General features: G+C 41.4%; 1 protein-coding gene and 1 long non-coding RNA gene across 5 annotated transcripts; one reads left to right on the forward strand and one right to left on the reverse strand.

Moving 5' to 3' along the window:
- Positions 1-25814, reverse strand: FAM118A (family with sequence similarity 118 member A). 4 transcript variants are annotated; one of them, XM_066319468.1, is made up of 9 exons: positions 25796-25814; positions 12170-12297; positions 8439-8494; positions 7000-7252; positions 5822-6043; positions 5076-5204; positions 4158-4443; positions 1685-1717; positions 1-252 (listed from the first exon to the last, which is right to left on the reverse strand). In XM_066319468.1, the coding sequence occupies exons 3-9, from the start codon at positions 8483-8485 to the stop codon at positions 149-151; spliced, it is 1074 nt and encodes a 357-aa protein (XP_066175565.1). In that variant the 5' UTR covers positions 8486-8494; positions 12170-12297; positions 25796-25814; the 3' UTR covers positions 1-148. The 4 variants fall into 4 exon arrangements, with proteins under 4 accessions (XP_066175565.1, XP_066175566.1, XP_066175564.1 ...); XM_066319469.1 differs by lacking the exons at positions 12170-12297; positions 25796-25814 and adding an exon at positions 10977-11107; XM_066319467.1 differs by lacking the exons at positions 12170-12297; positions 25796-25814 and adding an exon at positions 9936-10943.
- A 125-nt stretch (positions 25815-25939) lies between these two features.
- On the forward strand, positions 25940-26732 carry LOC136361498 (uncharacterized). The gene is made up of 2 exons (XR_010743649.1): positions 25940-26571; positions 26654-26732. It is a non-coding gene; the product is annotated as an uncharacterized lncRNA (long non-coding RNA).
- Positions 26733-27514: the final 782 nt, after the last annotated feature.

Below are 27514 nucleotides of genomic sequence, written 5' to 3' on the forward strand. Positions count from 1 at the left end.
TTTATGGCTTTAAAAAAGAGAAAGCTAGTATGTACAATTTTATTCCACTTAAAATCATGGAAATACCAGCTCAAAACTTCCATGCAGCAGATGTAAAACACCTAGTGTTAAAAAGTTTCTGGGGTGTGCTGTGGGTGGTTGGGGTTTTTCATTCCAGTGTGGGTATATCATTATCCGACCCCTTGATCCTCTTAGGAGAATCAGTGCTGCTTTCTCCTAATTTCCTTTTAGCACAGTCCACACACGAAGTTCCTGGGGTGAGAGAGGGGAAAGAAAGCATTAATATTGCTACATCCATGTGCTTGGTGTACTTTTTATTATAAGCACCAGCTAGCAAGATAAACACAATCCTGGTCCCCTGAGGTTCTCCTGTTTGGATTCTGAATTACATGTAACATTAACCCTGCTAAAGGTCTGGGCTCAATCTCTCCCCCAAAACTGATCTCTAGGACTGACAAACAGCAGGGACTCAGCTCAGGATTCAGCTGCCTTCTGCCAAAGCCAATAACACCTGTGGAGCTCACACATGAGTCTGGATCCCTTACTCGGAGGCCCCAGCTTGAGCTGGAGGGTTAAAAATAGATTACTCCAGTGGTCTCAACCTGAAGTCTGCAACAAATCCTTGGTGTAAGCTGCTGTTAGAAGTACATAAACAGTGTAACTGGAGAATAACATGAATGGGATAGAAATTCCTTCAAAACCAGAACATTCACTTAGATTTTGTGGGTACTACACACAAGAATCCTCTTGGGTTTTTTACTTGGTTGTATTCTGAACTACATGTAAAACAGGTGCTGAAACTACCAAAAGATGGTGCTAACAAGTTAGTAAAGGAGGACTGTTAAGTGGGATGTTAAGAGGTACTGGAATAAATTCTACTCAAGGTTTTGGTTTCTCTTCCACCTAATAGTACTTTATTGAAAATGGGATTTATGAAGTCAGTTGAGAGAAAGGTAAATTTAAAATCCCATTGGAATTACATAACTAATCTCTGACTTTACACCTGCACACAAGTATCTTGGAACTTGTGTGCTTTTTGATTGGGAAAGAGGAGGAGTCTCACCCCCTGCACTGCCAAAGGTCCTTACAAGCAGTACCCAACAATACTTCTATACAATTTTGAGGTTGGCTGCAGCAGCACCGATCTCTCAGGAGTGGAATCTTCATGTTTCACTATATTTTTTCCATCAACTGGAATGTAATATTGCTTGGGTATTCATAGAAACATCACAAAGCAACCTGAATGGCTCAGCTGAAAAATCACCTTCACTAGCCCACCCTAAAGATTCACTCTTCCTGACCTCCCTAAGGAAGGCTTTGGAACAGAAACTTGTATTTGGAAATCTGAGCCAAAAATCTCATTGATGTTAGCATGTAAAAGCTCCCGAAAATGTATATAAAAAGTTACTAACATTCATCTGAGTATTCTGAGATGCTATATATACTATCTATATATACTATACTATCCATCTATATATATACTATCATGTGTCACTTGATAAACCTGAAAAGGCCATCAGTTAGGCAGACAGGAAACCAGAGAGTAAAAAAAGAGTGTTCAGCAAACTTTCAGAGCTAACTCAGAGCTCTACACAGTAATTATTTAATTACTTTGGAAATAAGAGTATTTTTCTTGTGTTGGTAGGATTATGGAACTTTCTCTGAAAATGAACACGTTACTTACCCAACAGTGTTGTGCTGTCCACCCGTTCAGCATCTAAAGAAGTGTAAGAGACATCAGCAACACACATGAGCATGCAGGAAGTTTTTATACTTTCCCAAACCAGCAAGGTTGTATTTAGAATTCCAGAATGGTTTGGGTTGGAAGGGATGTTAAAGCTCATCCAATTCCACCCTCGTGCCAGGGGCTGGGGCACCTTCCACTTATCCCAGGTTGCTCCCATCCCCATCCAGACTGGCAGTGAACACTTCCACAGATGGGGCAGCCATAGCTTCTCTGGGCAACCTGTGCCAGGGCTTCTCCACCATTCTGATCATAAAAACATGTCCTCTTTAATCTAAATCTCTGCCCTTTCAGTTTGAAGCCGTTCACCCTTGTCCTGTCCCTATGTGCCCTTGTCCCAAAGTCCCTCTCCAGCTCTCTGGAAGCCCCTTTAGGTACTGGGAGGTTGCTGTAAGATCTCCCTAGAGCCTTCTCCAGGCTGAATACCCCCAGTTCTCACAGCCTGTCTCTAAAGCAGAAGTACTCCAGCCCCTGATAATTTTTGTTGCCCACCTCTGGACCCAGTTCCAGCAGCTCCAAGTCCTTCTGATATTGACCCCAGGGCTGGAGGCAGCTCTGCAGGTGGGGTCTCATCTGAGCAGGGCAGAGAAGCAGAATCCCCCCTCCCCTGCTGCCCACACTGGGGGCTCAGCCCAGCACAGGGAAGGGGTTGGGATGGGGCCTGTCCAGGTCTCACCCACCAGCACCACCAAATCCTCCCCAGGGTTGCTCCATCTGCTCATCCTCAGCCTGGATTTGTGTTTGTGATTGCCCTGACCCAACTGCAGGGCCTTGGCCTTGCTGAACTTGGTGATTGCACAGCCCTACGTGCCCAGCCTGTCTCTGGATGTGACCCCTTCCCTATAAGCACAGCCCTCAGCTTGCTGTCATCTGCTGAGGACACCCTCGACCTCACTGTCTACATCCCTATGAAAGCCATTATATGGTCCTGGAGGACACAGCTTCCATCAGTTTCCATCCACACATAAAAGCACTGACCACAGCCCTGAGTGTGACCATCCAGCCTATTTTTTACCCACATCCCCCAAGTCTTCCTTTTTTCCCCTTTTTAGAAGTGGGAGTTCTGTTTCCTCTTTTCCAGTCAGAGGCAACTTCCCCAGTCGACAAAATTTTTCAAATATGGCTAAGCAATTTCATCATGGTTCAGCAGATTGAGAATTCCACCAGGGCATGATTACTTCAGCCCAGGCTACTACCCATCCTAACTTCAGGTCCAGCTGAGCCTCTCCTCTGTTGGGATCTCCATCACCTCTCCTAGGAAGTGGTCCTCAAGGCATTCCAGGATTCCTGGACTGCTTGTGGTTTGCTATGTTCCTTTTTCAGTGAATGTCCAGGGGCCTCAAGTCCCCAGTCTGCATCAGGCTTATTTTGGTTTTGCATTTCTCATTTCTTTAATACAACCTTTTTAACAAACTCCTCCTGCTACATTTTAGAAGAGAGTTTGTAAATAGACAGAAAAACCCAAACCCTGAAAGTTTGCTGATGTACAGAGCAGTTCTGCACACTGAAAATGGTTTTGCTTGGGATCCTGACTCGTAAATTAGATCACAAGACTTTCACATCTGAGTAAGGTCCCTCCTGCAAGTCTGACGGAAATAAGACTGCAGACAAACATCCTGAAATCTCAACGGTGTGATAAATATTTTTTTCTAGCCTTTATGGAAAGAAAAACATAATGCAGTCTAATTGGAATATTCATCAAGTCACAAAAACTAGGATATTAATTTGGGCATGCACTTTCCAGGGTTCCTGCTATGCAGCGCCTGGGAATAATTACAGACAAAACAGTTTCACTGAAATGATAAATAAAAGAGTTGCCCAATAGCAATTCTCCCCAAGGTCATTTAGTGATTTTCCTCTGTTCTCTGGATAGATCAAAATGGAACTGTCTTTGTTTGGAAAACATTAAAGAAATCTCTTTCCTTAGACATACAGTTGTTGTTTCTCTTCATTCTCTTCACAACCCTAAGTATACTAAGCTTATTGGATGCACTGATTTAATTTCCCATTCTGTGCTCAGTCAGATATTGTGGCTCAACCAGCTTATCCCACAAGTTAATCCCTTCAATTCTCTTAGCCTCTTTTCCTGACAAGTCAGATTCCTGATAATGTAATACTCAATAAGCTGAAGTAGTTCACATCATAAATATATGTTAAGTAAACATCTTTACCAAATGCTAACAAAGAGACAAATCCAGAATTCAATATTAAATTTGCAAGGATCCACAGACCTCCAAATTCCACAGATTTAAAAAAACCCCATCTAGTTACAGTTTGGCCACATATCCCTACTCTGCATGTCCCTCACAAGCAACAAAGCTGCACATGAGTGCCTTGGATCAGCTGCAGTGTTCAGGAAGGGCAAACTGCCCAGTACCTGCTCCAGACTGTGCTGTTGAAGAGGCCACATTACCTGGACTTCTCTGTTTGCAGATTTGAGCAGTCAGATCCTGGACATACTCTGGGAATTGTTGGAAGCAGTCCCCATAGGACACCACTTTTATTCCATGCAGCAGCATATCTGCCTGGAGCTTAAAAAAGTGGTCTTCATTTTCTTTAAGCACCAACATGTAATGTTCTAGATCCACTTTGTTCTTTACTGTGTAAAGAAAAAGAGCTTGGAATATCTGGTCACGCAGAGTCTCTCCACAACCCAAAAACAAAAAAGATTTGGTTCGGTACAAGTTCTGAAGAACCTCCTGTGAAGGAACAGAAACAAAGAAGAGCCATATTTACTTCAGCACACTTTTAAAATACTTCAGCCAGAGAAGGACCAGCAGAGCAGAACCTCACAAGGGACTTGAAAAAAGCAAATGTTTTAGGATCAGGCCAAACTGACATTTCATAACCATTGATCCTATACAAAAAAAAAAAAGGAAAGGGAAAAGGAAAAGGGGCAAAATTATCATACAAATGTGGGAGTTGGAACAAGAGGATCTTTAAGGTTTCTTCCAACCCAAACTGTTCCATGGAATTTAAACAGGCATGTAAGTGTTGCCAGCAACTTGACATTAAGTCCAGGATCCAGAGCTGGTACCAGTTTAAACCCCTAAGATGTTCTAGCAATCATATGATGATGAATCCTTGTCCTGGAGCCCAGTATTTTGAGGCTCCTGTTCTTTCCAAAGTGAGAGGTCTGGTTGTGATTTATGCAGCCACAGTACCCAAGGGCTCAGACTGCCCTTGCAACAGAGGAATAATTCTGAATAATTCCTCTAGTCCCCAAATATTTAATTTATATGATCCCACAGAGCCTTAGGTATCTTGTCTGCAGTGATTACAAGAAAACTGTTTGGCAAAACATAATCAAAATTTTAAAGACCACACAAACCATGACTTCAGGATCCTGAGTAACATCTTTATATCCCGAGGGATCAAGCACCATTCCACAGGGATCTGTATATAAGCCATGAATGTGAAGAACTCCATATTTTACATGGCCCCTTGCCCACTGAAGAACCTAAAGCACATCATGAAAGATACATCCTTTTGTTATAATATACCACACTCACCAGGAATCTGCAAAACTATACAACTGAACTGACTTATAAACCACTTAAAGCAGAAACAACTCCTTTTGCCCTTTCCTACAGCAAGAGATTGTGATTACTAATTACACAGCTCACTTTAAATGGTAACAAAGAGGTGATGGCTGACACTGCAGCTGTCTCTGGCTTTTTGGGTTAAACAGCCAGTCAACCAAGAAGCAAGTTCCAGCAGCACTGACAGAAAAAACTATGAACAACAAATTAAATACCAGCCAGGTGAAAGTCTATTTGGAATTTTAAGAATGACTTTACATAAGTTAAATAATTTGTGGGATTTTTTTTCAGTAAATGGCAGGGAACTGCTTAACAAATAAATCACTGAAATTTTCCTTGGTAACTGTTACCAGATTATTCAGAATAAAGAGATATATAAAAGAAATGTCTGGGCATCTGCTGTAGCTTACAAGACATGCTTTAACAATTAACAACTTTTAGCCTTGACTCTTTAAACAGGAAAACATCTTTAAGTGCAGCTTATGTGCTGACTTGTCATACATTAAGTCTAATAACTTTACTACTCTCACCGTACCTTATCCTTATCTTTAAGGTCTAAAGATTCCATAGGTTTACCCTGTTGCTGACCAAATATTTCAAGCAAATTATCATAGTTTGTAGTCAGAACCATTGTGCCTCTCTCCATGAGCCTCAGGATGGATTGCAAAACCACAGGGTTCTGAATGTGCTGTTCTAAATTATCAAACACCTCCATTAAGCAATCCTGGAAGAAGTTTGGCTTCGTGTCCCCGGTGCGCTGAGGAAAGAGGAGAGGAACACTCCATCAGGCCCACGTGCTCTGTTACAGCTGCCTCCCACAGGGACCCACTCCATCTGCCTACTTAATGCCAAAGCATCCCTGGAAAAGAGGGCTTCAACAGCACACCAAGAAAAACCACCCAGAACAAACCTCAATTTGTTCCACTGCTCTTGCCTCTACTTAGTGGAGCTCTAAACAATTGTCTGGGTTTCTCAAGAGAGCTTGTAATACAAGCACAATAAAAGACTAAAATTAGCCTACCCTGGATTCAGACATACCAATATTTCATCAGTATTCAGTATCCTGGATATTCCTGGGATATACCATTACAGGTGGGTTCTGTTTTCTCATTCCTGGTTGAGAAAACTTTATTGATTATTAAATCTGCTGTGAAAAAATGCAGACATTATTATTATAAAGACACTGGGTCTGTTGAGATGCTCACCCCAGCCTACACTCAGAACTATGTCTCTCACCCAGACTGTTTCAGCTAGAAGGAAGACTTGGGAAAGGTCTTAACAAAGTTTGAAAACCTCTGGATACTGAAAAAATAGATGACTGAGCCTGGGCTGTCCTCAGGGAAGCAAGAGCTGCACTGGTGAATCACAGTGTGTGGCTCAAGGCCACCAGCAGCCTCAAGGCCTACCTGTACTCTCAGGGTCTCTCCAGTTATAGCCACAGATCTAGAAATCCCTCTTTCACTTCTCAGAAACATTACAGCAAATATTTAATAGTCAGGACTCTTGTTTGCATTAATTCTGATGAATTCTAACTTATACTAAAACTCAGGGATTTTTTTAGCCTCTCCAAAATGTACAATGTGCTGTACGATTACTCACAAAATTTCCATTTTCACCAGAAAAAAATTCAACTTCTGGAAGCAGTGTTTCCTTCCAACAGAATCAAAGTACATGGTATGTTCAGAAATGAACAGAGGTTATAAACATACTCACTGGTGACATCTTCCTGATGAGATCATGTGCAACCACAAGCAGGTCTCTCTCTTTCATCACTTTGTTGCGGAATTCAGCCACATCCCCGGGGTGCAGCACCTCCAGCTGCTCAGCTGCTCCAAGGACAGCTTCAATGCAGCTTCTCCAAGAGCACAGTGCTGGGATTCCTGGGGCTACTGCAGCACTCACCCCTGTCCCAATGACCAGCAGAAGGTCCCGAGGCTGCTTTCTTACTAGACTTTTTAAGAATTTTCTTGAACACAGAAAACAAAAGCATTCATTGTTCATGGCGCATTTCCTGAAGGGCTCAGGGACTGACTCCAGAAGTTCACCCTGAGCCATTAAAAGCTTCTGCAAAACACCAACCAAGCAGCAGGAACAGAGTTCTCCATTCCTACACAACAGGATGAGATGGGCAGCCACACAAGCTCGCAGCCTCCCTCAAACCAACAACACCCTTGAAGCCTTTTTGCCATTTCAGACAAGTAAATGTGCATGGTTAATGCCAGGCCAAAAAAAGGCAACAACTTCAAAGCAGTACTCTCTCTGAGATCCAAATTGACAATTGCCAATTTCCAGGCCACTGGGCAAGCCAAACACCATTTCCAATGAAAGTTTTGAAAAAAGAAGGCAACAGATTGTCCAGTGACTGAAATAACACGTGTGATAAAGAGGAAGTAGAACTATTTCAAAGGGACAAGTCACAATACTCCAAGAAAACAAACTTTTGGGGTTTTTTTTCTGTTAAAAATGGAGTATTTTATTCTCATTTGTGATCCCCTAGCAGTCATGCTGGTTCAGATCCAACTCACTATTTAGACATTACCACAGATCCCTCTCAGAGGTGTGTTGGTGTTACACCCACACTCTCTGCACAAACCAGCACAAGGAGCCATGAGGAAAATCTTTCATGATTACTCAGCAAAGAAATGAAAAGGCATATAAACCATCCAGCCAAATCACTTCTGTACAAACAAGGATTTCAGTAGCACAGAACCTCAGAACTCCCCTGACTTTCCAAACTACCTTTAGAGATTTTCAGTTCCTGGTAACATGGCAATAAAGATGATTAACACCTCTTATTTCACAATCACCTGAAACTATCTAGGTCAAACTATAATGTTCAACTTGAAATGGCCTCAGGCAAAGCAATAAACATGTAGGTATGGTTGCCAACTCCTGCCTACAAAAAAAGTGTGTTTGAGGACCCCATGCCTTCCTGCTACATTTGGCCTAAATTGTTTCCTCTTATTATTTATTCCTCATAAACAACTTGAGTGAGTATGAAGTACTTGGTCAGTGAAGAAACCAGCTTCTGGGATAACTTCAAGTTTTCAGGCATGATGTTGTTCTTGTATTCAATATTCAGTAGTTTATTCCCACTGTGGGTTCAGATTTTCATTACGAGACAGTTTTGCATCAACTCTAATACAAGTTACCTGAATTTCTGCTCACTCCTAATTGTGGCCCCTTCTGGTGAATCCATCTCTGAGCCCTGAATAAAACAAAAACCAAAACAATCCTTAATGCTCCTACCTTAGTAAAAGCCAAAACCAAAATCAGATGTGTTACTGCTGATTTTTTTCTCTTTATTCCTACCAACTATTTTAATATCAAGGCTCCATGTGTCACATCCCAGTGAAGCAAGGCACTGATGGAAACACACCTGCCAAAGGACAAGTGTGCAAACGCAGCACAGCTCAAGGTAAGCTTCCAAATGCCACAGGACTGAGATAACAGAGATGTAGCTATTCATGCAGCTAAAAAAATATTTGTGTCTAAATTAAAGATAAAATTCATCACACCTGCTAAACTTACAAGTCATTTCAAGTCAATAAGTTGCTTGATTTTTATTTTTTTCACACTAATCAGTTTATTCAATCCAGTTTGTGGAAACTAGACTTCCACATCACATCCTGCTCACAAGAAGCCCTCTGAGAGCCACCTGGCTACACGACCAGACTGCAGAATATGACAGATTTTATTTAAAATGCTGAGAAAAAAATAACTTATTTCTGTATTACCTATTATGTCTCATGTCTGAAGCACAAGAAGAAAGACTCCACCATCTTGGCAGGAGCACTAGCTATGGGATCATTACTTAGAAACCGCCAAGTTTCATTACATGAGTTTATTTTTTTATAAGGATGTATTTTTTTTTTTTTAAGAGGATGTATTTTTTTGCTTGGCTTTGAGAAACAGTTTTTGGTGGTGGTGATGGCAAACTGGAGCCCCTAATCTCTCAAATAAACATTGTGCCAGAGCCCAGGGCTCCTAAGGTAGTTGCCAGCTCTTGCATTCATGTTCTGGAAGCTAATCTGGAAGCAAGAGGCTCCAAATTTTGAGATTATTTGGCTAACAAAAAACCCCAAACCGAATAAAAAGATAAAAAAACAAACAAACAAACATTTTTACACCTAACCAACTCCAACCCAATCCCCCCCCAAAAAAAGCCAAAACAACCTCCCACAAAAAAAAAAAACCTCAAACAAAAAACCCACAGTTGTTTTCAACAAATACACTCAGAGTGTCTTTTAAGGCAGAAAACTTTTTTCTTCTTGTAATATTTATTTTCTCTGTACTCCCTTCTCTGACCAACAGTATCCTACAGAGGTGTCCCCACTGTCATCATTAGCACATCCAAAAGCAGGACAATAATCTGTCTAGGGCAAAGCACTTCAAAATCACACAGAACCATCAAGGCTGGCAGAAACCTTCCAGATCATCAAGGCCACCAGAGCAGCATCACCACAATGACCCCTAAAACATGTCCCCAGGTGCCACAAGACCCATCCATACATGGGAACATTGAGTGCAAAAACAACACAGGAAGGAAGGGCAACTTACTTTTGTGGGAAAGACAGTTCTTATTTTATAACCCCATTCAAGAAAGCTTTATTAATTACAACTCCCCAAACTTAATAAACGCATCTCACCACGCGCTGCTGTCAATAGCAGCATTTCAGACCTCGCTGTTTCCTTTCAGCTCCCAAAGTTGCTCCCTGGAAGGCGCAGCCGCGCGAGGAAGCGGGAGCAAGGATAGCTCAATCCTCACAGGGAAATGGCAGAGATCAGCGATGGAGGTCAAATTTCCCCGCGGTCCGAGCTCTGGGAGCTGCTGGGGAACATCCTCCGGACTGACCGCAGGTGTGGGCAGCTGCTTTTCCACGCGGGCTCCTCAGGGCAGGCTCAAGCGGGAGCCCGCTGCGATCCAGGGGTGCCTGACAGCCAGGATGGGAGCTGGGTCCTCACTCCCAACGCAACGAGGGGACATCGGAACGACTTCTAATCTCAGATGTTCCCTGCTCAACACGTTCCGTTTTTATCAGCGAAATAAGAGCTCTGTTCACCCACTGAAACTGCAGCTCACCAGGCTGCCTGGACGAAGCGAGTGTTGCCAGACACTTTGATATCTGAACGCAGCCTCAAACATCCAACCCAAAGGCAGCCGCGGGAAGCGGAATGCCCCGTCCCGAGCCTGCCAATTCCTTTGGAGAAAACCCAGGGCGGGAACAGGAGCGGGAGCACGAGCCGGGGCGGGACCGCCGCTGTCCATTCCCCGCCTGCTTCCGGCAGCGCACGGAGCCGAGCCTTCCCCCGGGAAACAGCCGCCCCGCCGCCGGCGTTCCGGACAGCTCCGAAATGCAGACCCCAGCTAAAATCTGCTCCCAAACCGCGGCCGTGCCGCTCAAACCCCGCGGTGGGTGGGCGGCGGGGAGGGGAAGGGGTCTGTCCCCTAGGCCCTGGTTGCCTAAAAGCACTGAAAATCCCTTGAGCGGCAGGAGTACACGCCCGCGGGTCTGTGCGAGACGCGGCAGTCAGCTCTCCGTTACAGCAGAAAGCCAACTGGCTAAGCTGCGTATCGAGCAGTTAGTGCTCTGAAAACCTGGCGATAGAGGTGTTAGAGATGGAAAAACCTTACGATGAGGAGGAAGCAAAACAACAACAACAACAAAAGGAACAGAGGGCAGCGCTACCTTGGACGGCTCTAGTGACAGCACGGCGGGGCTGGCCGAGGCATGGTGAGGGGCGATGGGGGGCACGAGTGGCACTGGCCACCTGGGCACGACCCGGCGCTGCGCACAGCTGGCTCTCTTGAAACAGTCACATCGCCTTGAAACACCCACAGCGCCTCCTCCCCTTCCAATCCTCTCCCTCTCGCCTTTTTTTTTTTTTTTTTTTTCTTTTAATTAGCTTTTGCTATCTTAAAGCCAGAGTCTGAAAACTTTTCCACGTCCTTCAGCGTGGTTTTTTTTTTTCGTTTATTCTGGTGTTTGGTTAACAACATTTAGCTCAGTTGCAGCTTTTTTTTTTTTTTTTTTTTTTTTTTTCCCATCAGCAGTCCCACCTCCCTTTGAAGCGCCTTGCTTTCTCATTTGGGCAGTCAGATGGATAAATGTAATTGTGCCAAAGGAGGCTGTTACAGAGCAGTACCCCCAAAATCCCAGTTGCAAAACTGTGTTGAAAATGCATAATTCTCTGGTTTTTATTCCATAAGTGGAGTTTTCAAAACTATCTGCAGATCCGAGGACAGGGCTTAGAGGAACCTGAGACAATGGAAGGTGTCCCTGCCCGTGGCAGGGGGTGGAACAAAATGAGCTTTAAAGTCCCTTCCAATCCAAACCAGTCTGTGATTCTATGATACTACTCATGATGCCATTCAATAGACTTTTGAGGACCTGAAGTACTTCTTGGCATATGCTTCCCACTTTCCTTTGTTTCTCTAGTCAGCCACTTCCATTGGTTTTGGGTACAGTTAGGACTCTACAGGTTTTGCATGTCTGTGTGATAGATTTGACCATTCTGTTATGTTCACGAAATACCAGAGTTGTATTGATATTCTGGTATAGTTTTAGGAAGAATTTTGGTAATTACAGCCAGTTTTGAAGATGACACATAAGCACAGTTTTTACTCCATATCCAGTGTTCTGGCAAGAACAATTGTGTTGACCGCTGTGAAATCACTGACTTTGAACCTGTGTGAGAACACTGTGTCCCTGTGAACTGCGTTATATCCCCTAGATACCACTTCTCACTTTGTTACTATTCTTATCTTACTATACTGCAGCCTCTAGAAAGGCTTAACAAATCTTTGGAGAATCAAATTCCTGGGACAAGGAAGGTGGAGGGCAGGATCAGTGAGAACAGGGAGGGAGAAGGAAGAATGCACCTGAAAGCTGACACGTGACTGAGTTGGGGAAGCTCTGCAGTGTTTCCAGCTCTTTGCCTTTCACCCTTCACTGCTGCCAGTCAAGCAGCAAGGAATTTCAACACGCTGATGTTGAGGGTTCTGTAAACCTGAAGGTCAAAGACATTGTGTTTTAAAAGAACTAGGTGATATTCTTCTCCCTAAACCCAGCAACTATGTATGAAATCCAGTTTGGAATGTTATTTGACACTGTTGTACTAATGCTGGAATGTATTACTAAAGAATTTGTTGTGTATCTTAGAATATTTTTTCAGCTGTAGATAGGAATTACAAAGATTTGCTAAATATTTGCCTGAGCTTGAGACTCAGCATCTGGCCCATCCTGTAGATTTACAGTGCCTAATATTCTTTAGTTCACATTCATTTAGAAAGAAATGCAAGAAGAAATTTTTGTGAAGAAAGGCCTTTGAAAGCATTTCCATTTTTTAGTCTGAATCAGTTAATCTGGTGTTGTTACCTTTTTCTGTAAGCCTTGCTCCTTTCATATCTTTAAACTACACTGTTATTTTAAAACCCCAAGAGGAGTCACAACAACAGTACATTTCATAAACTCTGGATGCCCCTGCAAGGAGTTGGAAAGTTACTAAGGACAAAGAATACCATTACTTTCCAACCAAACACAGTACAAAAGTAACTACATAAAGTACAATCAAAAGGAGGTTTAGATACCTTTCCAAATGTACAATAAGAAGTAACAGTATTATTATCCATTATATTTCCATGTTATTATTTTAAAATGTGAACAGACAAATATGACAGTGACAGGCCAACACCATTAGGAGAAAAAGGGCAGACAGTTCAGGAGCAATAGTCAAAGTGGAAAAAGAATTTTGAAGTGAGTTGAAACCCGTTGAACTTTGAAAAATGAAAGAGTTTCTTTCAAGAAGGAGCAAAGAAAGGCAATTAAGGATGTCTGAAAGGTAAAACACACACTTAAAAGAAATAACTACACTAGTCCAACACTTGATTCAACCTCAGATTTATCTCTCATAGTAAATCTGTTTATCCAAATGTACTAAACAACACATTAAGTCAGTTGCTTATTTGGGGGTTGTTGGCAACTTTGGAAATAACACTTGAACGGATGTCATCAGGCTAAGAAATGCAGCTGGTTGGTTTTGACTGCAAGAAGCTATGTATCTGATTATTCAGCTGTGGTTCCATGAACTGAAATGTAATGTTGGTTACATTACCAACGTTTTGAAATCTTGCTCTTTCAGAAGTTAGGATAAAGGAAATCCAAGCCTACATTATGGCAGAACCTGCTGGTTTGAAAGGAGCCAAGTAAAACTCATAAGGAAAGTTCATTGAGCTTGCTAAAAAGTATCTTTAAGAAACCAACTAACTTGTGCCTTATTTTTTTCCATAGCAGGAAGCCAATCTGCCCCTGTTGATTGAGATAAAATTCTTACACAATGGAACTGCCAGTTCCTCCCTGGTAGGAGATTAGTTTTTTCTAAGGTGGAGCTGAGTGGATTTTACTAGTTTGTCATCTTGGGAAACAAATAGTTTATAAAATACCGTGAAGAAGAAAAATACTTTCAGAAATTCCAAGTATGTTTTCAAACGCCAGTGTCAGTTCACTTAGAGCTTACCCATGATTGAATGTAAAGATTAATTTTCAGAGATAACCTCTGACTTGCAGCACTGTGTGTATGCCCTGCAGAGTGACATGATCTGTAAAATAACTCTGGATGTAACGGCAGGTATATTTTTAAAGCTGCCAAGTGTTAAGCACATCTGCACCAACAAGGTCTCCCTACAGGCAGCTCTTGCCTAACAGAGTGTAATTGCCATCAAGTTTTGCATTACTTTGCACCTCCCTCTCTCATACATGCCTTCTATTAGCAACATTGAAAGTGTGATCATCGCAGTAGTCACTTGCAAAAAAAGGGTTAATTAATATTAAATTAGTATTAAAAGGGGAAATGAGAGGGGAGATGAACTCTGTTAGCTGCCCCTCTTTCTGACCTTGACTTTAGTTTGAACTTGTTTCTAAAAAAGTGAATGCATGACTTTGCTTTGAAAAACTAAGAAGTGTAACTAAATGAGGTGTCCTTTGATTAAAGGGTTTGTAGTGTGCATTTTTCTGATAAAAAAAAAAAAAAGCCCAAACAACAAAACAACAAAGAAGCTCTGTCACAAAGTCCTTATCTGTTCTGAACAGCAGCAGTGGGAAAGGGAGGAAAACCACTACAGAGAGGCAGAACTGTAATAGAAAAAGGGAGCAAAACAAAATCAAAGAGAGGACAGCCACAAAAAAAAAAAAAAAAAAAAAAAAAAAAAAAAAAAAAAAAAAAAAAAAAAAAAAAACAGAGAGAGAGAGAAAGAAGATTAAAGGAAATTAAAAGGAAATAAAGCATTAAAACATTCTGAAGCCTGGAAGGAATGGATTTAAACCAAGCATATTACTGTAAAGAACAGGGAGCAGAGAGAAAGCCAGACAGGAACTTGCAAATACTCAAATTCTGCTTGAAAAAGTTGCTATTGTTAAAGAACTTAGCTAGGTCAGGGAAATGAACCTTGGGATTATTATTGTATGAGCTTGTTTGTGAACTGGCAAAAAACTCTTTTCTGTTTGTCAAAAATCAGAAATTTAAAATGTTGGCCAAAGTAATTTCATAAATAAAATCTGTATAAATGAGGGACAAAAGTAGAGGTGTTACTCTGCTCTGTTAGAACAGATGAGCTGTGGTATTAAATAATAAGGTGGGTATTTTTCCTGCTTGGTGGGTTTGTGTGGTGCAATGGCTACTTCTTCTAGCCAGTCATGAATCTAACAAGCTTAAAGCTCAGCTACAGGTCAGAAAACTGAGAGCTTGTATGGACATGAACCAGCATGAGTGCAGAATGCAGTGCTGAGACAGAGATTAAGGCCTTGGAATTCCCTGAAACTGCAGCACAAGGAAGCCCTGTGGACAGGACCCTATGTGAAGGTCAGTCAGTCTGGCTGCCTCAGTGTGCTGATGGTCACTGGGCAACTGCTGAAGAAAGCTGTTGAATGGCTCATCAGTTTTCCAGTAAACAAATCTTTGCTTTGTTGCTAATGTGGACATGGTTGCTAATGTGATCTCTCCTGTAGCTTAAATAGTTCTGCAAACTCCTGATCGGGGGTGTAGCTGTCTTTGTAATGCCTGTGAGGTCTACAAGGGAATCCAGCCTACAAGGGAAGCTGTGAGTGTAGCCCTGGAGCTCAGGGATGTGGTCCAAAAGAAATTTTCCTTCAGAAGGAAAGTTCTCTGTATGCTGCTCTCTCTGTTCTCTCAGCTGCTGTACCCTGTGCCCCCCAGCATTGTACCACATTTACATCATGCTTGCTTGGATTAACATCACCAACAGCTGAGAGCCAAGTTACGTATTGTACATGATTTTTGGTGGGAGATCTCAGTTACAATCTCTTTTAATGTGTGTTGTAACAAAGTGGTTGGCTATAACATATGCTGTCATTCCATTAAATATTACAGATTCCTGCCAAGAGATAATTGGACACCCACCTTGAGTTTTACATTTAAAAACCTGGGCCTTTATCCAGAACTGCTTAGATCCTGTACCACTGGAAGATTTGGACAAAATTGTCACAGCAATGTCTTCAGACCTTAGCTTTAACTACTTGAACACTATGTAACCCATGAAAGCTCAAAAAGGTGTAATATGAAGGTCTTGCATTCTACAAAAGAAAGAAAATACCTGTAAGGATATTTTTGAGTTTTAATGGTTTTCTAGAATATATGACAAAAAGAAATTTCTGTGAGAAATTTTTAGTCTGTTATTTCATTAACTGTCTCCAAGTCTTTTTAACTAGATAAAGCATAAAAGGCTCTGTAATCTCTGGTTTTACTGGATTTATTGAGCAAGTTATCAACTCCAGTATTGACTCATATGGCAAAATGGATGTCTCCAGAATTCCTCATTTCTGATCAGAAACAATAAAAGTAAAATTAGATTTATTCTATGAATGAAATCTTGATTATAGAAAATGCTAGTGAGTTTGTGGGTAGCTTTTTAAAAGTCAGCTTTCTAATACATTGCTGCCTCCTCCTGCTACATCCCTTACAGTGACTCATAGCAGCAGAGATGAAACCAAGTGAAAAAAAACAAACCACTTTAGCTGTACATTGTGTTCTGGGTGAAAATTTTCCTTTGGAGGAAATTCAGATACCTATAGGTAGTTTCACCTAAGTGTTAGTCCTGGTTCTTGTGGAAAGATAGGATAATAAAAAAGGTTTGACTAACAGGAATTTCCCAAGGTTTCAATCTCTTTGTGGCTAATTGTTTTTCCTTTTCACTCAGTTTCTCTTCACCTGTTAGCTGGAACAAATACAGGCACTGCACACCACAGGATACCAGAGTCAGAAGAATTCCTGTGCAGGTTTAGAAAGAATTCCTTGGATTTCCAAGTCCAGTTCTATATTTTATCTGTATTGTTAAACAACAAGGAACTGAGTTTAATACAGCCGTCACTATCTGATTAAAATGCCTCTGAATGAGAGCATTTATATAAATATACTCAAGATTAATATAAAAAATGTGGGGGTGGGCGAAGCCCCAGCTGCTTTGCCCTGAAGAGGGCCAAGGTGAGGAGTTAACAAAGAATTTCGCAATTTCACCCAGAGCCCCTAAGGCAAAAGACAAACTTTCTAGTCACGGCGACCTGTCCGGAGACCCACACGGGATTTTATGTAAATCTGTTACAATTGATTGGTTTTGTACTCTTTTCCTCCCACCCTGGTGTCCCATAAAAACCCCTGGGTTTCCTCTGGTGGGAAGAGGAACCTTGTCCCTGGATCCCTTTCGCTGGTACCTTTGCAATAAAGTTACCACCTGCGGAAATTCCACACGAGACCTCTCTCTCTCTCACCACGGCCGGCTAAAAGAGGGGCTAACTCACAAGGGCATGAGCTGAAATCACTGAGCTGAAATAACTGAAAGCTGAAATCACTAAGCTGAAAAATCACTGCTCTGCCCTCCTGCTGAGAAGCCCCTCTGCCAGCTGAGGAGCGCCCTGACCCCCCAAGGAGCTGTTTCTAGTGAGACATCCTTTGGGGTGGCTGTGGCTCTCTGGGTCCCAAGCGTCAGACCCCTCGACCAGCTGGAATAAAAAAAGGTAATTTATGTTAAGTTACTGAATGTGAGTGAGAATAAATGGTTTAACTAGAGGCTGAAGAAGAGACTGTCTTAGAGAAATCTACTGCAAGGTTTCTATGTTAATGTAAGCAAATTTAAATAAATCCATTGCAAAAGGTTTACAAGAACATTACAATGAGGTTCCAGCTCAGGTACTAAGAAGACAGGAGATATCAAAGTCAGCATTATCTGTTTGTCCCTGATTTGTTTCACTACGGACTTGCACTATGATATGACTTCATAGGAACACATTGGTTTCCCCCATCCTACACATTTTCTTTTAGTACACAGGATGAATGGTGCTTGCTCCAAAAAAATTGCTCATTACGGTCAAATGCTCAATACACTGCATATTCTCTAAACCATTGCTGGAGATGAAGCTACTTATTTATTTGCAATGAAATCTATTAAGCCATTTATTTAAAACTTCCTGTGAGATAAGAGGAAATTATTCATGTAGAAATTAAAGTAAAATAATATTCCTTAATTTGGTTGCCTATTTACTACATTCTGTTTTGTAGTACTACTTAGCATGTTATAGTACCCTAAGTACTCAAGGTACTTCTCACTTACAGCAGTAGCTGATTACAGGAGTAGCTGTCTTAATTGTTTCTCCAAATCAGAGCTGGATCTTCAGACTCTAAATCCAGATAACAAAGAACAAAGCACCGCTGGTCACAAAAAAGGAAAAAAAATCTGTACAGGTGTTTTTTCCAGAGTAGCAGCAGAACTCCATGACAAGTGAAGAGACCAAATCTACCTCTCAAGGAGGGATGCATAGACTGAACTTCAAGACTGTAATTTTTTTTTCATTCCTTATTGGAAGCAGTATTATCTGGCACACAGATTGGATTGATCAGCAGAGACAGAAGCACGCAGAAGAAATAATTTGTGACTCTGTAATTCAAGACAGTACCATAACACCTATAACATGCTAAATGAATATTGCAGAAATATCTGAAATACGTAATATTTCTACTCTTAACTAACTTGACTTCGCAGCCATGACATTCTTTTAACCCTGCTGCAAGTGTAAGGTAAGGTTTATGCTTCTTTTAACAGTGTTGCAAGTGTAAGGTAAGGTTTATGCAAGACAAACAGAAGAAATGCAAACAGAAGAAATTCCATTCTATGTTTTTAGGGCAGGAGACTTTAGAGGCAATTCAAGGATCTTTGTCACCTAAATGAAGAAAGGAACTGACAGTATGAGGGAAGTTGACTTGCTCTAAATACACAGATACTTATGATGGTGTGGGAGTGCATGCACACACACCCCTGAGACAGCTTCAGCCTTTCCCAAGATTTTGCCTGTCAGTATCCATTTTATCACAAAACACATGGTGAATAACATAAAAAACTTTCCAGTCAAAGTCCTTTCCAATCAGCAGTTTCAAATCAGATACTGTCACTAGATTACCTGTGCCAGCACAGAAATAGATCTGGCAGTTCACATATTAATTTTCCAATTGGCCAATGAATTTAACCTGAGAGAGCTCAGGTTAGACCAAAGCCAGACACCTTCATAGCTACATCTGTAATGGAGCACTTCAGCTGAGGGCAGGTAATTCACATTTTACCTTTACAAAGGAACGTTACACACCCAGTGCTACTTCCTACTTTGTTTTAAGAGCAGAAATCAATTTTTAAGAAGTAAGAATTATATTTATCATCTGGTTACAATTAATTTTTTGCAAACCTGAAAGGATAAGCAGTGGAAACATCAGGATGGGGAGGAATACCTTTCTGCTTAAGAAATCATGGCCACATAGTTGTTTAATATAAATTGGCCCAGCTCCACTGAGGTACACTTCTTACAGTCACAAGAACTGCTGCTTCTTGCATTCTCCTCAGAAATCACATATAAAATCTTATCACTTATAAACTCCAAACAACTGCAGAACACCTGAAGCTGATAGAAGCCAGAGGTTAAAATGAAAAGCTCTTCGTTACAAAGAAGTTACTGTTTTCTTTGCTGAGGAAATGCTTTACTGTCTACAGTTACCTGCTTTAACTTTAATCACATACTGTTAATAACCACTAAGTACTTCTTTTTATGAAAGCCCTGGGCTTACATGGTAGTCTGGATGTCTCTAATAAAATCAAGACCGTTTGTTGCTGCCTCAGAATCTCTCCTTGTGAAGTATCATTTGAACCAGGCAAGTCTACAGAGAATGGACTCACATTTCTTCACTTAGAAATGGTAGTATCTTCCTACTTACACTTCTTCACTTAGAAAATGGTAGTATCTTCCTACTTCAGTGAATCCAGTGTTGGTTGAAGGGCTTGTTCTAAATATCAGCTGTTAGGATTCATTTTGCTGCAGAAAAGGAAGAAGAGAAAATATCTTTGGTAATTCAGAGAGTTTGGATAATTGTGTGTTTTAGCTATGACCAAAGTAATGTTTTTTGATGAAGAACTAAGGAAAGATGACAGGGGATGGCAGTTAATCTTCTTGGCCTGTTAATCTTCTTGTCCTAGTTATATTCCCTAGCCTCCTGTTTCTGTTAAATGGGTTTGTACAGAGGTAACTTCACTGTGCTGGCCTGCTCTGGGTCAGTGCAATGACCCTTTCTTTGGCTGATTGAGGAGCCAGGCGTCCCTAAGTGGTGGCTATAATCCCTCACCTTTGACCTCAGGTTGCTCTTTGTATATTTGTGTAATGGAACCCTTTAAATTTATTTTAAGGCAGATAAAATACTTTCTGGGTTTGCAAGCAAGAGGAAATTTTAATGACGCAAAACTTTACTAATATTTACTAATATTTGATTGATATCTGTAATAGCTGGACAGTAGGATCTTTCCTCACAAGGATTTTTGGGCTTGGAATACATTTCTCAATCTTCTACTGTATTGAAATATGACTTCCTTAAGGCATTTTAATGTCTTTGGGACTCAGATGGGCTTCAGTGCAATAGCTGCTGTTTTATATGAATGTGAAATACAACACAATGAGGCTGCTGTACTGAGCAGTGTGACAAGCACAGGTAAAGTCCAGAAATACCTGTCTTGTCTCTTAGAGCAGTCTTTGGATGTATCGATTGCAACAGCTTTCTTACCTGGCTGTTTTGTGAGTTTCATTTTTGTCAGATGCTTTGAAGTTTGAATCTGGACTCTTTGAATATGATAGAACTTGTTAGCACATATAATTGAGAGAAAGTTTGGATGTGGTGGAAACAGGAGTTCATACAGAGAACAGGAAGGTCAGCAAAACCCTTCTGTCCTGACACACGTTTTTTGAGGACAGTGACTAGACGTCTCCACCTTTGGAGCTACCCTTAGGGGGTTTTGGTGTGTACATAGCACTGTCTAGTGGAGCTGTTGAATGGCGACGGGGGAATGTCCACTTGATGGCGATGTGTACTTGACAGAGACGTGAGTGCACCATGGTTACCTCCAGACCATCAACTGTGAAGATCTTAAGTCCATTTCTGTCAACGAAAATATGCCAGAACAGAAAGATTTCAATTACTTTCCCTTCCATTTGAAAGCATGTATTCCCAGTTACTTTTCCTTGCAGCCTGTCTACTGCACACAAAATTGTGATGCACTGCACTTCCAGGCTCAGCTGTATGTAGCATCACACAGTTTCAGTCTCTGCAGAGCCTGAAATGTCCATCTACTTCTTGCTGAGGAAAATGCATCAGTATTGAACCAGTCCATCCTATTGCTTCTGTCAAAACATGCCGATGCTGTGCGCTTTCCTTCTCACCTACTCATACCATGACATTCTGTCACTCTTGCAGCCTGAATCTAAACTAAAATGCTTCCATCTCTTTCTTGCAAAGATGCAGATGCCAGTGTATTGGGTTTGCATGGCCTGGTTTTGGTAGCAGGGGGATTTCAGGGGTGGCTTCTGTGAGAAGCTGCTCGAAGCTCCCTCCATGTGTGGCAGAGCCAATCCTTGGCATCTCCAAAGATGGACATGCCACTGGTCAAGGCTGGGACAATTAGAAATGGTGGTAACACCTCTGTGATGTTTCAGAAAAAAGGAAAAAAGAAGTTTTTGCACAGTTGTAATTGCAGCCAGAGAAGAGCAGGGTGAGAATATGTGAGGCCACAACTGTGCAGACACCGAGGTCAGTGAGGAAGAAGGGGGTGGAGGTGTTCCAGGCACTGGAGCTGGCATTCCCCTGCAGCCCCTGGTGCAGCCCCTGGTGAGGCAGCTGTGCCCCTGCAGCCCATGGAGATCCGTGGGGATGAGGGATCCACCTGCAGCCCATGGAGGAGGCCCATGGCAGAGCAGGGGGATCCCTGAGAGGAGGCTGTGACCCCGTGGGAGGTCTGTGGAAGAGGAGCCCACGCTGGAGCAGCCTGTCCCTGAAGGATTGTACCCATGGTGGGGTGACCCAGGCTGCAGCAGTTTGATGGGGACTTTAACCCACAGGATGGACTGACAGTGCAGCAGTTTGCAGGGATCTGTTGCCTGTGAGATGGACTCATGTTGGAGAAGCTCATGGAGAACTGTCTCCTGTGGGAGGCACCCCACCGTCCTTTCCCTGAGTAGTGGGAGAAATGGTGATGAACTGACCATAACCCCCATTTCCTGTCTCCCTTCGGCACTGGGGTAGGAGATAGAGCTGGGAAGGAGAGGGGTGGGAGGAAGGTGTTTTTAAGGTTTTATTTTACTTCTCATCATTCCTCTCTTAATTTATTAGTAATAAATTTAAGTTTTAGCTCCAATTTCAAGACTGTTTTGCCTGTGAAGGTATTTGATGAGTGATCTCTCCCAGTCCTTATCTAAACTCATGAACCTTTCATTATATTTTCTCTCCCCTGTCCAGCTGTGGAAGTGAGTGAGAGAGGAGCTTTGGTGGGTGCCTGGCATCAGGGTCAACCCACTATACAGGACAAAATGTTTTTTCAGACCTTGCCCCTTACATTTGGAAACCTGAATTCAATCCACAGTCAAATGGGAATTTTCTTCCTTTTACAAGCTGTAAACTTCACATACACCATGGTGCTTTCTGCACAGCTATGTACCAACATTTTCAGTCTCACAGAGTCTGACACACTTCTCTCACAGAAAAATGTGCCAGCACACACAGTTGCTCAATTTCCCCTTTGCCTTGCAGCCTTTCATCAACACACCACACACTAGGCCTATGCACCTTCTTTCTCAGCTGTGTGTACCATCACATTTTTTCACTGTCAGATCCCAGTTTCAAACCACAGAACATCCACAGCTGCTCCCATTGAAGAAGTATAACAAAAAAACCTGCTTTTCCCTTCCCCTGCTGCTGTAAACTACATGAAACACACCGCTGCTATGCACTTTACTTCTCAGATACTCATACAGTCAGACTCTTGTAGTCTGAATCTAAGCTGTAAAATTTCCAGCTGTAACTCACACAGATAAAAGAGCCAGGACAGAGAGGTCACTTGGACCTTGCACCTTAGGCTGAGAAGCTTTTATTCACATCACAATAAAGTGACAATCACTTTCTCTTTGCAGCTAGTAGAATTGCCCTTACACTGTGTTGCTTTGCACTTTCCTACTCATCCAAACGCACCACCATCACTTTCAGTGAAACAGAGACCAACATTTTCATGTAACTGAACAAAAAATTGTGCCACAGTAGAAGCAGTAGCAGGATAATTCTTTCTCAAGGCAGTAATTCACACACATATCACACACTGGAGCCTTGCATCTTCCTCCTCAGCTACGCGTACTGTCATTTTTTCACCCTTGCCAGTTTCAAACCTTAAAACATCCAGCTGCTGCTTCCATAGGAATGGTCTATGAACAAAATCCCAGAGCTGGCCTGCACGTTCCTATAAACCTATAAGCCACATAAAACCTATAAACCTATAAGCCTATAAACCACACCAAACAAACGGCTGTCATGCATTTTTCTTCCCAGCAATCATACCACGTTCAGTCGCGTAGAGTTCAAAGCTAAACTGCCCGTCTGTCTGCAGAGTTCTTAAAGTTCACTTTGAAACAGTTTCTAGTTGCAAAACCAGTCATTGTGTGGCTACAGTTGCAAACCCAAAGCAAGCAACTTCGTAGCAGAAGCTCCCGCCTTCAGTGAAAGCGGCCGGGAAAAGGGGAACATCTTCTTCCCTGTCTCCGCTCCTGGAGGAGGGGAGACGTCGACCTGAGCTGGCAGGCATCTGAGCAATTCGCCCTAAGGCAGCTCAAAACTGCTGGAAAAACCAAAAAAGAGAACCCGAGAAAGGGATAAAAGCCTCTGCTTAAGCAAAGACCAAGCAGCCAGTGAAGCCAGGGCAACATAGAAAAAAGGGCCGAACTGCCTGAGAGTGCTCATGACAGCACTTTGCTCCCTGGCTGCAGGGTCCTAAGGAGATAAAACCAATTGTTGGGCACAGATGCATATGGAATACAATTTGGGTTACCCAATACGTTTTGGGTTACCCCAGGATAAAACCACAGCAAGCACACTGGTGCTACAGACTTTCCTTCTCAGCTCTACTGTCACATTCTGACACTTTCACATTCTGATACCTGAATCTAAATCAAAGAGAATCCAGCTACAGCTCACACTGACTTTCTTCCTCTGATATTTGAAAAACTTCCTTTGCATCACAATCACGTGCCATTCACTTTCCCCTTGCAACCTTACAAAACTTATTTTGTGGCTCATATTTTTCATGCAGGAAGCACATCTGCCCAGCAAAGCCACCAGAACACCAAAAGCATTGGGGACAAAGAAACTGGAGATGCTGTGGCTTTATGTGTTAGAATAAGAAACTTCCCTAACAAAACACACAGTGTCCTTCTTGACATAGCTAAGGTTTGTTAACAGGCCAAAATTTGTGCCCATACCACAGCTTTTCATGTGCCTTAATGAGCATGCAAAAATATCTATTCATCTCTGAGAAATCGATGACACTCCTGCTAAAATTAAATTAATTTAATATCTTAAAAATATATACACAATGTAAGCTCCATCTGTGCTCACAGGATGTTCTGATCCTTTCACTTTTGTTTCTTTAGCAATTATGTCAGTAGCTTATGGAGAAAAATAACCTGAAAAATAGTTAACTAGCAAAGCCACAAACACTATCTCTCTCTGCCTGGTAATAAGAGCTAATTCCAGCAGTAGTTACTGATTTTCACTCAACTTACTGATTCCTTTTAGGGATTTTACTTTTTGTTCTTCTGTAAATGCTGCCTCCTTCACCTACTGGAATCAAAGAAGGGTAGGCAGCATCATATGGCATGTCAGATTATTAAAGCCTTCAAGCAAGCTTGAACAAAATTATTGATAAAAGAGAACATCTTTTTTGCAAAACTTGTGTTCTTCTTAAACAAGTTAAAAAATAGAATTAGTTGAAATGTCAAGTTTTTAAAAAAAAAACCCTCTAAATTTTAGGATCAATGATGTCACTCTTGGTGAAAATTTATCAAAACCAGAAGAACATACAGAACAGGAACAAATTGTAATGTACATTTGCAATTCACAAATTACAGTGTTTCCTGCTGAAATGGAACTGCTGGAAGGGTGTGTAACAATGTTTTAGCAGTACAGTAGTAAGAGAGAGAGGAAACTGAAAAGAAATCTAGAAGAAGAAGAGAAAAATCTTGTCAAAATGGTAGGGGGTTACATGTGTGAGATTGTGCCTATCAAAGAAGTCATGATATGTAGAATTTGGTAAAAGACTACTGAAAATTGTCATACAGCTATGATCTCCAAAACATAGTCTCAGTCCCCTTAAACAAATTTGATGTGTTGTCACTGAAAATTATCTTTTTTTGAACTCTTTATTAATATAAGCTGCAGCCACACAAATATATATACACACACAACTATGTATTATATATATATTGTAAAGCTGACTTTTGTTTGCAGGTCTCTTCTGAAAAGCCACTGAGGGATGAAGTGTCAAGCATATCCCTCTGCAATCACCTGAATGAGACACTTTAAAAACTGCTTGGATGGAGTTCTGAATAAGCAGCTTCTGCTTGAAATCCACCCTAATATAAAAACACCTAAACTTGTTTTATGCAGTTATTCATGTAAGATTATGTAAGGTTGATCCTTGATTTTCCTCTGGGAATTGACAGTTCTGTTTGTTGGAAGATGCAATGGAGAAGTCTTTTATCAGACGTTCTCAAACCAAGCCAGTACCAAACTTGGTGTCCTTATGGGCAATATGAAGGAGGGTAACTCCGAGAAATTATCATCTTTTATTGAAGAAATCTGATGTGGCTAGAGACATAAGACAATCCCACCTTTTCCATGTAGTAAGAGTGCTTTATCTGGTAAATTCCACTGGAGAAATCACTCAGGTGGCTGTTTTTCCTAATGTAATTACTGTAACGTGCATGAGTGTGGAGGATGCCCAAGGTTTAGTGGTTGGAACAGGAGACCAGACAGTTCCTCATCTTGCTTGTTATGTGAACCTGAGAAGTTGTTTTTACAACCTTTACAATTTAGATATCCCTGCAAAGTGAGAGTAAGGCTGTTTAGGTACAGCTAAAAAGAATTACTTACTTACTGTAGAAAAGCTGTGGTGAGTCTATTGCCTTACTTGTCTCGTTTCCCCCCATTTTTACAGCATATGAGGAAATATTCTGGAAAGGAACAAAAATTACATTGCTAGTTTAAGTGATTAATGCTTTTATACACACACACTGAGAGAGAGAGAGTGCAATTCTTATAAAATATAGTTCTCAGAGTTGTTATCATCTCAACTCACATGTAATCTTCTGAAGCTCAATATTAGGCTGTTGTAAAACGTGGTGCAGAAGTGTTATGAATGAAAAGAACAAATTTTGAAAAGGACAAAGCTAAGAACCACTGGAGGAAGGAAAGGAAGTACAAGGTCATACTGGTCATACTCTGCTTCTCTGCTGAGACAGAATAGAAATGGAAATACATCAAGATAAAGAGGTGGCAGCATATGGCACTTGGCAGAGGCTCTTGTCCTGCCCAGGTGGGCTCAGAAGCCAAGCAGATGGTTACTGCAGCAGAGGGCACCAGAGCAACAAAGATGGGGTGTGGTACTGGCTCTGCTTTGCTCAGCCTAGTGGGTCTACAGACTTGCTGCGCTGTGAATTCTTGTGCTTTATATTGCTTCGACATTTTTGTCACACTGTGAGGGAGGTGCTGAGTAACACTGGAAGCTCTGGGATGGAAGCAAAGAAGGAAATGATATGTAAGCAAAAAGGCAGGAAGGAGCTCCATGAGAATCTGGGGCACATGCACTTGAGTCAGCATTCTGCATCTCACATCACCAGTAAGACCGGGAGGATGATGAGATGGGACCATTAAGTATGAAAAACTTCTAATGAGAAATCATGAAAGTAAAGTTTCTTATCTTCCTTATAATTTTTTTTTTCTTTTTTCACATCAGGTACAGCCAGAGGATATATTTGCATAGATTTTTTGCATTCCAAGTAGCCTGAAAACAAAAACATGAATAACCGCACTGATATTCTGCCAACTCATTACATACTGCATCAAAGAACTGCAAAAAGTATTTTTTTGCAATCTGATGCTTGGTGGGTTATATAGTACTATTTGTGCAAATTGAATGCCTGGGAGAGAAACATTCATGGAGGAACATTGATTTTACACATATGCACCACACATTCCCTTAGACCCTTTAGGCATTTCTTGAACAAAGGAAATCTAAACCTTGTGTGTTATTGTGGAGATACTGAGCATGTCCTTCCACAGTGGAAGGCTTTATTTTGCTGTCATCCTTTTACTATTTTAAAATAAGCATATGTAACTGTATCCCATGGGCTTGGATGATATTCAACATGCTCTTTAATGAATACTGGAATTTTTTTGCAATAATTATGTTGGATCAATACAGTCTTATGCTTTTGTCAGTGGAATTTTATAAAATGAAATTAGGTTTTATTAATATGATGGCCAAGCACATACAAATACTAAAGTTTGTATTCTTTGCTAACTGACATTTACATGAAAGAATCTTGGTAGTGTGAAATAACAATTTTTTATACATGCTTGCAGCCACCTGGAAAAATATTTTATTCTGCTATTACAGGTTTCAAAATAGAGTTTTTCCATCATTATCAGTTTTACTGGTCACGTTGGTAAGTAAAAACTGAAACACTACCAACATGTTTGAAAATATACAGAGATCTTTTTATAATGATGGCTATTTTGGTATCTTGGTTCCATATTAGTTTTATATGGATTGTGGGATATAAAAATTCAGTGGTGAGATAATGCCATTTGACAT

The sequence above is a fragment of the Sylvia atricapilla genome, chromosome 5, assembly GCF_009819655.1.
Source record: "Sylvia atricapilla isolate bSylAtr1 chromosome 5, bSylAtr1.pri, whole genome shotgun sequence".
Classification (NCBI taxonomy): Eukaryota; Metazoa; Chordata; class Aves; order Passeriformes; family Sylviidae; genus Sylvia; species Sylvia atricapilla.

Bases quoted from the DNA above. Each gene is read 5' to 3' on its own strand.
- FAM118A (XM_066319468.1), bottom strand. From the start codon at position 8,485: ATGGATTCACCAGAAGGGGCCACAATTAGGAGTGAGCAGAAATTCAG. The intron at 4,444-5,075 runs GTTTGTGTGGTC...GTTCCTTCACAG, and splicing joins CTCAGGATCCTGAAGTCATG to GAGGTTCTTCAGAACTTGTA. The intron at 1,718-4,157 runs GTAATGTGGCCT...ACACTTCTTTAG, and splicing joins CTGCAAACAGAGAAGTCCAG to ATGCTGAACGGGTGGACAGC.